The sequence below is a fragment of the Rhinolophus sinicus genome, chromosome 6, assembly GCF_057876585.1.
Source record: "Rhinolophus sinicus isolate RSI-liver-muscle chromosome 6, RSI-T2T, whole genome shotgun sequence".
NCBI classification, from domain to species: domain Eukaryota; kingdom Metazoa; phylum Chordata; class Mammalia; order Chiroptera; family Rhinolophidae; genus Rhinolophus; species Rhinolophus sinicus.
This window is the reverse complement of record NC_142506.1, coordinates 36907770-36918353: the sequence shown is the minus strand read 5'-3', so window position 1 is coordinate 36918353 and position 10584 is coordinate 36907770. Positions and strand designations below refer to the sequence as shown.

Here is a 10584-nt window from a genome sequence, read left to right as displayed (position 1 = left end):
GGCCTGGGTTTCAGTTCTGGCTTTGTCCAGATTTATGATTCACACTCCTCTGGACCTCAGTTTTCTTTCCGTAAAATGGGGCGGGGATGGGGGCTGGATCTGGAAGATACAGCTGATGGTATTCTCTAACTCCATAAATCGAACCACAAAAGTCGCGGTAAAAACATGCTCGGGCTCGGCACCTTTTGGTAAGGACAGCGAGAGAGGAGGTGCTGTCACGGGGCCACCAGCCTCCTTCTCCCCGGAGGAGCCTGACCTGGAGCGCTGGCTGCGAGCGTCGCCCTGGCGTCGAGTCACCTTCCTGCCGGCGCAGGCCCAGGAGCACCACCCAAATTCTTCCGCCACTCTCCGCTCTCTGGTTCCGGGGCCGCCTGAAGGGACGCGGTTGGCGGCGACACCGGAGGGGGGCGGGTCAGGAAGTGGGGGTGCGGCGACCAGGAACGGGCCTTTGGCGGTCGAAGGCTTCCGCGGCGCTGAGGGCGGGAGACTCCCGGCCGCTCGGGAGTCACAGGGGTGACCCCGGCCTTCGCGGAAACGATGGCGGAGGAAGAAGGTAACGGCCCGGGGTCCAGCTCGCCAACTGTCTCCCGGCGTCTCGGGAAAGAGTGGCGTGGCGCGAGGGCCCCGGAGGCCTGGACCCGGGCGGCCGCGTGGGGCGAGCAGGCGTTAAAGAACTGGCCAGTATGGGGATGTTTGTGAAGAAATTCAGAATGAGCCGAGTGAATGGCCGGAAGTTTTGTCCGCAGAATTGGGAACAAAGGTGGAGCTTAAAGTTAGGAATGGGGTAGGAAGAGCAAAAGCTGTGGGGGAGTGGTTGAGAGGAAGGGTTGTGAGCAGATAATTCATGTGGTGACGGATAAAGCTTGATTTAGAAGATGCAGGTTTAGGTACTGATTGCATATTTGAAAGAGATAGTTGTTTAACCAGATGACCTTCGTTGAGTGCGCTCTTAAGAGGGCCATGGATACTGACAAATGCAAAGTTACCAGCTGAGAGGAGACGTATGCCAAGGGTACAAAAAGAGGCAGGGATTTGGGATAAACGTAGTAAGGTGATTTGGGAAGGGATGAACAAGCAGAAAAGAAGGCCAAGTTCACTCAAATGGTAGAGGAAGATAGGGCGAAGGACTGTAAGTAGTAGTGGAGTATTAGGAGGCCAGGAGTGCTTTGAGGGTGGGTGGGCTGGAGAAAGCTTTCCGTACCTCCGCAGGGCCAATGCCAAGAAAATTAATTCTTTCAGCAGTATTTAGTAATAGAAAATGATAGGTATGAGAGAAAAATGGGGAGTTGGGAGGAACTTAGCTAGTAACAGCTACGACTGGAAATATTCATGGCATAATAACTTCATGATACCTGTACTAATTTCAGGAGCAGATACATATGATGGTGTCACTTGACCGAGCAGTTTTCATTTTGGTGGAAAATATGACTTTTTACCCTATTGAGGGGAGTTGTGAATGTGATCTGTTTAGATTTAAGTCAGTGAACTAAGTGCAAGGACGGAGTATCAAGAATTCAGTGGAAAGCTATTTTTAAAAAATTAATTGAAGAAGTGTTTGCTGTTCTCTGACTTGCTTTCCTGCCCTTATGCTCACTGGCTTCATCTTTGTCTTCTTTTCCTTGAGTTTTCAGAGTGTTAAAACTGATTAAATTTAAGACATTCAACCTAAAAACAGCTTCAAAAACAAAACTATAGTTTTTAAGGAAGAATGTAATTCCATTTATTGCCTTTGTTTTATCTTGGTTGCAGTATATTATTTAAAATATTTTTTGATAGTTTTTTCCTTTTCTAATTGTAAATCTATGAGGGTAGGCTGATAAGCTAGTTTGTATGTTTCCATGAGCATTTTCATGCTTAAGTTAAAGCATGAAAAAGTTAATACTATGGTACTGAAGTCTTTAATGTTATACATCATCCAAAATGAGAAATTGTTTTAGGAGATTATAGTTACAGCTAATTAAATAGAGATGATGTAGAACCAATTAAAAAGACCACACTATTTTGTGAAATTTACTTATGTAATATAAAATGAAAAATGATTTTTGGTTGTAGAATTACAGATATTCCAAAGTAATTAAGTACATTTTATATAAGACAAATAATGGATTGCAGTTATTTAAAATATAATTTCATTCAACATGTTTTTAAATTCCATAAATATTTGGGTGCCTACTGTGGTAGGTGCTGGGATATAATAGCCAACAATGAATGAGTAAAAAAATTCTCTTTTATTATAATAATGCTAGTAATGATACTTATAGCAAGCATGTCTGCGTGCCAGGCATTTTTCTGAGTGTTTTACATTTATTTGGCACTCGATACTTTTTTCTCAAGACACATATTATCTTGTATTCACTGTATTACAATTAGACTAGTCTAATTTACTTGTATCCACATGTTCTATATATCCATTTTTACTTATCATTCATGCTCACCTGGATCCTCTTCATTATCTCACTTTTTCTCTAAGTAACTACTCTTTAGGAATCTCATCTTTCAAAAAATGTCTTTCTTGATGCTATAGAGGGTCAGGGTTTTTATATTTATGCTTCCTGAAAGAAATGTTAGAGCAAAGTGACAACCTTGAATAAAGTAGTAATAACACTTCACTTGGAAATTGCTATGTAGAGTCTGGATGGACATTTGCAAGCCTACTGGTAGCCATACTATCTCATGAAGAAGGTCACCGGGCCAGAAATATCAGGTTGTTTTTGTAGCTATGTTATCATTTTCATTTAGTTTGACTTTTTCTTTGCAATGCTAAAAGTGTAAAATAATGAAACGAAACTTGAATTCTATCCTCGAGCTTTCCTATCAGAATTAATAATCTAGTTTGTCCACTACTTTGGCCTTTGCTACTTAGCCATCTAGAGATTCTTGGCTTTGTTTATCAATTTTGAAGTTATAAGATCAATATAAAGGAAATGAGGTGAAATTTGCACCCAATCAGATTTGTTACTTGGTGACAGTCAAAAAATCAGTTTTAGGGACAAGGTTGAAGAAATTGGCTAAAATGAATGCTGTATTTTCCATGTTGTACTTTTCGCTCCCACAATTTTATGCTACTGAAATTGACATGTCTTAAAATCGGTGCATGTATTTAATATGGTAATTTTTTCCCCCCTTGAAAAACTGTTATTAAATAGTATTTTTAAATGTATGGCATCTTAGACTTAAGAAAATACAGTATTATAGATCTTTTATAGAATATTTATTTGTATGATCTTTATCATTGCTAATATAGATTCTTGAGAGATGACTGTTAAGATTTGTATGCTTCATAAATTATTTGAGAAACTGCAAAAGTTTTGTATATATTGTACTTTTATAACACCCATTTATGTGCACAGTGAACACTTTATTAAGTCCCTGTGAAGTGAATCATTTTATAAAGAATTTTATTTATTTGTTTGTTTGTTTGTTTATTTAAGTGTGTTTTTCCAGGACCCATCAGCTCCAAGTCAAGTAGTTGTTTCAATCTAGTTGTGGATGGCACAGCTCACAGTGGCCCATGAGGGGATCGAACTGGCAACCTTGGTGTTATGAGCACCACGCTCTAAACAACTAAGCTAACCGGCCACCCCAAAGAATTTTTTTATAAAAAGGAAAATGATAGCTTTTTGTAAAGAACACTTTTTGTGTGAATACCCCCTTCCAAATTTATTTATTTATTTATTTTTGCATTTTTTAAAGGTTTTATTGGGAAAGGGGAACAGGACTTTATTGGGGAACAGTAAGGATTTTTTCCAAGTCAAGTTGTTGTCCTTTCAATCTTAGTTGTAGAGGGCGCAGTTCAGCTCCAGGTCCACTTGCTGTTGTTAGTTGCAGGGGGCACAGCCCACCATCCCTTGTGGGAGTCAAGGAGTCAAACCGGCAACCTTGTGGTTGAGAGCCCACTGTCCCATGTGGGAATCGAACCGGTAGCCTTCGGAGTTAGGAGCACGGAGCTCCAACCGCCTGAGCCACCGGGCTGGCCCCCTTCCAAATTTATCTTTATCTTAAATGTATGCTTTTAGACTCTGTCTAATAAAAAGCCTTACCTAACCTATTGGTCATATACATTTGTTAACTACCTCAATACACAGAGGGTGCCAAAAAAATTGTATACACATTTTAAGAAGAAAAAACTATTGATATATACCGATAACAAAAGATGAATACAAGTCATCAGATGAATACGTTTGACTTCTGCAATTACAAGAGGTGCTCAAAGTGGTTATCATCAGGGTCTAGACATTTGTGATTATGGCGAACCACTTACAGCTTGAGCAATGATGACCAAAGTGTTAAAGTCTCTTAAAATGTGTATACATTTTTTTGGCATCCCCAGTATTTGTTAACGTGCTTTCTGAAATTATCCAATTAAATTTCTTTAAAAAAAAACCCCAATACTATTAATGTGTTTAACATGCATGTGTAACTACTAAGTAAACTCATAGTTATATTTTTTCCTTGTTATGCTTTTTTTTTTTTCCTTTCCCCCTTCTTCCACCACTCACCCAACCCTCCAATCCGGTTCAAGCGTTGTTTCTCAGTCTAGTTGTGTAGGACACAGCTCCCTGGCTCATGCTGGTATTATGAGCCTTGTGCTCCCCCCCGGCTGAGGCAGTCGGTCGCCAGTCATTGGTCTGCAGCTCATAGCATTCCCGCCGTCTGCTGGCCGCTCACAATGGCTGCTGGCCACTCACGATGGCTGCAGGCCACTCACACTGGCCGCCGGCCACCCATGGCCACTCACAGCAGCCCATGGCGGCCTACAGCAGCTTATGGCAGCCCATGGCAACTCACGCTGGCTGCTGGCCACTCACACTGGCTGCCAGTCACTCACGCTGGCCACCATCTGCTCATGGTGGCACACAGTAGCCCGCGGCAGCACTCAGCAGCCCCGGGGAGCTCACGCCAACCTCCGGCTGCTCATGGCAGCCCAGCTCCAGGGAGAGCCATTGTTCACAATCTTAGCTGTAGAGGGTGAAGCTCATTGACCCATGTGGGAATCAAACCAGCAACCTCGGTGTGAGGAGCATGGCTCTCTAACCACTTGAGCCACCGGGCCAGCCCTCTTGTATTCTTTTTTAATAAAATTAAAAATAATAACTTTCATCTGAAGACTTTATTTAGCTTTACATAAATCTTTATTCTTGTTGGCTTCTTCTAAGTTTTGCTTTAACCCATAGAAGGGGAAAGTTAAAAGGGCATCATGAAAAAGGAATGTAATAATGTTAGTTGACCCAGATTTGTATGCAAAAAAATCCAAAATTCACGGTATGACTTTTATAATGATAACGTCATTTTCTAATGTATTCAGTGGCTTCACTACTTACCATGACTACGCAATAAATAATAGTATAGAAATGGTTAAAAAATTAGACTAGTCAGACTGAACCCACTAAATGTACAGTATGTTTTTCTCTCTGTGCCATTGTTTAAAGATATTTTGATAAACATGACTTCGCTTTGAAGCTTTTTTTAGATACATTTATTCATTTTTTGTAGTAAAGCTAGGAAACAATCCATCTGATCAGCAGCAGTAGCTGATTCATTTCTCCTTTTTTGCTTCCTCCCTTAAGGCTCTTATTTCATAGCCTTAAATCATCACTAAGAGAAAAGAAAAACTCCTCTACTTCTATGAGGAGGAGATAAATTATTGTACACCTTAAAAACTTGACACGACTTTGTACCTACACAACAGCAAAGCCTACCCCGTAAGACAGTTAATTCTAGGGAAGGAAAGTAGTTAAATTGAATTTAGTCAATCCCTGCTTAATTTGGAAGCTAGTTTACTGGTTTAAAAGTACTTTCTGCATTACATTTTTTTCTTGAATATATAAAGAATTGATAGTCTAATATTGGGAAATTTCTGAGATCTTCCCAAATATTTATAGGTTCACCCTATTTTCTAATACCTAAATCTATGACTGTTGAATGATAATGAAATTCTGCAGTGAAAGTACTGTGAAATTCTGTGGAACTTTCCGGATCAATGAAGTACAGTTTTACCAATGTATTTTATTATATTTTGATTCAAAAATTATGCATGTGATGCTCTCAGGTAACTAAAATAATAAGCTAATTTATTGCATAACACTTTGTTCCCCAGTCATTCTGGAAAAGAGTTTATTTTGGGATATTTTGAAAATAGCATCATCTTAGGAGAAGAGCTCATTGGTTTATCAATAGGATTCTGAAAGCACAAGCACAGTTTGGAGGCAGAACCTATATTGTGTTTTTGGTTATAGGAAAGACAGTTTTGTGGGGAGTACTAAAATAATTACGAAAATAATAGTCTTTGTGTGACTTTTGCCTTAGTGTAATAAAAGTTAATCTTTCGGGATATAGACAGAATAATTTGATACATGTTGCAATAACTTTTCAAATATTTTAAGGAGCAGCTATAGAACTGCGCCAAAGAAAAAAGCCAAAGTCTTCAGAATATAAGGAATCTGCCAAAGAAAAGAAAATTGATGACACTGCAGTTCCTGAAAGAGCCCCAAAACGTAAGTTAGGTAGTTTTGGAATTTTTGTGTTACTACAAAGATAGTTATGCTATGTAGTCTATTTTATATTAATGTGTTAAATGTATAAACATATTCTGTGGTTAAGATACAGTGATATCAGCCAGCTTTCATTAGGTTTTGCTGTAGGACAACCCCTAAATCTCACTCATTTACAACAAACATTTATTTCTGATGAAAATTACATGTGTGGCCACAGGTTGGCTGATGTAGCTTTATGTGTCACAAAGAAATAGCCCCTATTTAGGACATGTTTTTCTTGTGGCAGAGGAAAGGAACAAGAGAGCAGTCAGAGTTTTGCAGTTCCTGTGAAAGTTTCTGTTGAACTGGTATATTGTCACTTGTACTCATAGTCTATTAGCCCAATCAAGTCATAAAATTAAACAATGAGATAGAGAAGTATATTCTGACGACGGGTGACAATGGGGAAAACATTGCAAGTGACATGGTAGTGGTCAGGGATAGGTAATCTTTTTATAGGAAAGGACAAAATAGTTGGGGATAACAATAACAGTCTACCCTATTCTGTCTTTTTTATCATAAATATTTTCTTCTCTTCTACAGACAAAATATATTTGTTACCTCCCCTACACCAGGGAAGAAAGTTTTATCTAGTCATGGCATCAGTCTTGAAGCCCAAGGTCTTATTATCTGTATCTGGTCAGCTATGACTCATGATCCAGAGACGTGTAAAGTAAAAAGACAAGTTATCTGCCCTGTGTCCGTGTCCCTAAGACCACCTCTATGTTCTGAAATTAGCTAAGAGGGCTCACAGGTGTCAGAATACAGTCATGTATTCACAGCTGTGATTTATTATCACAGCCATGATTTATTACAGTGAACAATACAAAACAAATTCAGCAAAGGCTTATGGGCTGAAGTCTACAAGAAACTAGGCACAAGCTTCCAGGAGTCCTCTCCAAATTGAGTCACACACGACATGCTTGCTTCTTTCAGCATCAAGTTGTGATGTTTGTAATTTTGTCTACCAGGGAAGCTCATTAGCCACTCTGCTCTGGGTTTTTATTGGCAGCTGATCACATAATCTCTGCCTACCACATACCAAAATTGTAGACTCCCAGGAGGAAAGCAGTAGCACGAACCACATTGTTTGTACAAACAAGTTAGGCAAAGTAAACCATTTTTATCAGTTAAGAAATGGTGGGAATCCTATTGAAATCCAAGGTTCCAAATGTCAGCCAATAGCCTACCTTGCAAGGCATTTCTTAGCAAAGTAGTTGCAGGCCTGCTATGTTCATTCTTTTCTGCACATGCCCCTTTTCACATTATACATTGGACAGGGACAGGATAACCAAAAGCTTTCATTCAGAAAGAGGAAGAGTGAGAAACATACATAGCCACTGTCTATAGCAATTCTGAAATCCTAGTAGGTAAATATGAGGTCTCCTTACCCTGGGGTAGGGAATGTTTCTTGATTAGGCCCCAATTGTTTTCCTTGGGAGAAGCTTCCCAGTTCATTGTTCTCTGTGGTCCTTGGGTCCACCCTCTGTAGGTCCTTCCTTTTCTATCATCCTCCTGAACTGTATCTGAAGATGGCTTTGGAGAATAGGCCATCCTTAGGAGCTGAACAGCTTTCTCAAATTGCTCCCTGCCCATACAGAGTTGAGGGCTCCTTTACATATATTTGCTCAAATAAAATAAACGCAATAGGTTATCTACAGATCTAATTCATGGTCTGGCAGCAAGAAAACTTTGGAAGCTGGGAAAATAATCCATATTATACAGTGACAAAACATTTTATAAAACTTTCCTATGAATAGTTGCAATTTTAATACTAATTTTTTATTATTTTAGGTAACAAGATTGCAAAACAGAGTGATACTAGAGTGCCTTGGTTATCAGCTGCAGTTAATTATAGAAAAGATGAATTTAGAACAGAATTGGCCAATTTGCAAGCAGGAATGAAGAGGAAAATAGAGAATGCAAAATTTCTGGGACGTGTAGTGTTGAAGTTAGAACTTTGTCTTTTTCAACCAGTAAAAAAATAAAATTGAGAAATACTTTGAGTAACAAAAGTTGATTAAGATGACCAAATCAAGGGCATGGCTGTCACTTACTAAAGTGTATAAATAGATTAAGGTAGTTCCTAGTAAGTTCTTTTAATTGGACAGAGCACTCAGGGGAAAAGATCAAAGACAACACTTGTCCCACAAAAGCTTGATAAGTTCAAAATACATGTAATTAAATCTCTAAGGGAGGCATATGTAGAAAAAGAAATGTGGGTATAGTTATTGGGATATGAAGCTGACTGGAATCAAATAAGTAAAAAGCCAACAAAATTGTTCTTTTCTTTGCAAAAATGAGTGATTGAATTTTTTAAAATTAAAGTATAATTAGCATACAATAAAATGATAGAATCTTAGGTGCTAAATGAGTTTTGACACTTGAATACAGCTGAAACAAGTTAAAGAACATTTCCATTATCCCAGAAAGTTCCTTCGTATCTCTTTTCAGTAGATTTCCTCTCTATGCCCCAAGACAACCACTCTTCTGATATTTTTCAATATTGATTAACTGCATTTCTAGAATTTCATATAAGTGGACTCATACAACATGTATGCCTTTGTATCTGGATTCTTTCACTTAGTAAATTAACCTATATAATGATTTTGAGATTCATTCGTGTCGCTATAATTGTTTATCCCTTCTTGTTGGACGTTTGAGTAGTTTCCAGTATTTACCTTTTATGAATAAGGCTGCTATGAACATACTTGTACAAATCTTTTTGTGGTCATCTCTTTTTATGCCTTGTAGGTAAATACCTAGGAGAATTGCTAGCTAATCTTTTGAGAGAGATGTACAATCAAAAGAACTGCCAACGTAGATTAAAAAGGACACAGTTATTGAGATCTTAAAATGATGTTTGAGTCCCTAACTTTCTACATGCAGGAAGCAGGCGGGGAAGCTATTCTTAGGGTGTCTTTCTTGAGGAGGAATGAGTGTTTTGCCTTTGGGAGGGAAGTGACTATTTGTGATTAATGGGGCAGACCCTGGTGGACCCTTTTATTATTCCCAAATGTTTGCTCCCTTCTTTAAAAGTGGATTGATTATACATTCCTTCCCATTGCTGTGTGATTTGGAGTGCCTTGCTGAAACGGAGTATACTTCTCTACCCCATTGTCAGGCTTATTATTGTGGCTTGCCTGGGTCAGTGGAATGTGAGTGGAAATAGCAGTATGCTAGCTGACCAGAAGCTGTAAGAGGCACTGTATGATTCTGCCTGTTTTCCTCTTTTTTCTTGTCATGAGAACATGTACCAAGTAAGCATTGCTCCCAGTCTGGAACTCTGAAGAAGATATAAGGAGAAGAGCTGCAACTAATTTGAAGTCTGGAATTGAGTAGAGAGTTACCGCTGACCTGAAACCCACAAGTAAAATGAGTGAGAAATAAACCTTTGTTTTATAAGCCACTGATAGTTTGGGGTCACCTTTTTATCACAGCAAAGCTGACTAATAGAGTGGTCATTTAAAACATTTAGGAAAATACAGTATAAGAAATATAATTAAGTCAGATATAACTACTATGAAACAGTATATTAACCTCATAAAAATATATTTTCAGGATAGAAAATATGGGAAATAGAGAAAAGTATAATAAAAATAAAACGTATGCATAATTCCAGATTTAACCACTCTTAAATTTTTGGCAAGTATTATATTTTTTTCAATGTACTTTCTTTAAAATACTTTTTGTGAAATTGAATTCTACATTTCTTTTCTTAGCATGTCATTAGCTTTTTCTCGTGCTTTAAATATTACTTAACTATGCCCTTATATTATTGATATTGACATTTATGTAGTGTTCTTTTTTTTTTCTTTTGTTGTACATGATCAGCATTTTACAAATGAAGGGATGAGCACACAGAAGTTATCTGATTAGGCTGGTTTATGACTAACATAATCTGAAGTCAGATCCTTTTCAAGAAATGATAATTTTCAGAGCCCAGAGCTCTTTATTTTTTCTAAAATATATATACTTCTGTCAAACACTGATAGCTTGTTTCCATTTTCACTCTAGAAAAAACTTTCAGAAACAAAATATTTAGTCTTAA

At 38.2% G+C, this 10584-nt stretch overlaps 1 protein-coding gene across 17 annotated transcripts in view; it reads left to right on the top strand.

The window, feature by feature from the left end:
- The first annotated feature begins 392 nt into the window (after positions 1 to 392).
- Positions 393 to 10584, top strand: part of DPY19L4 (dpy-19 like 4) — a 73721-nt gene continuing 63529 nt past the window's right edge. For 12 of the 17 annotated variants that reach the window (XR_016021517.1, XR_016021516.1, XR_016021518.1 and 9 more), the window contains exons 1-2: positions 622 to 760; positions 6384 to 6494. Coding sequence is in view for 14 of the 17 variants with exons in the window: in XM_074316902.2 (XP_074173003.1) it covers positions 724 to 760; positions 6384 to 6494 (148 nt within the window). In the remaining 3 variants the exon portion in view is untranslated. The other 5 variants (XM_019713357.3, XM_088799041.1, XM_088799045.1 and 2 more) reach the window with 4 other exon arrangements.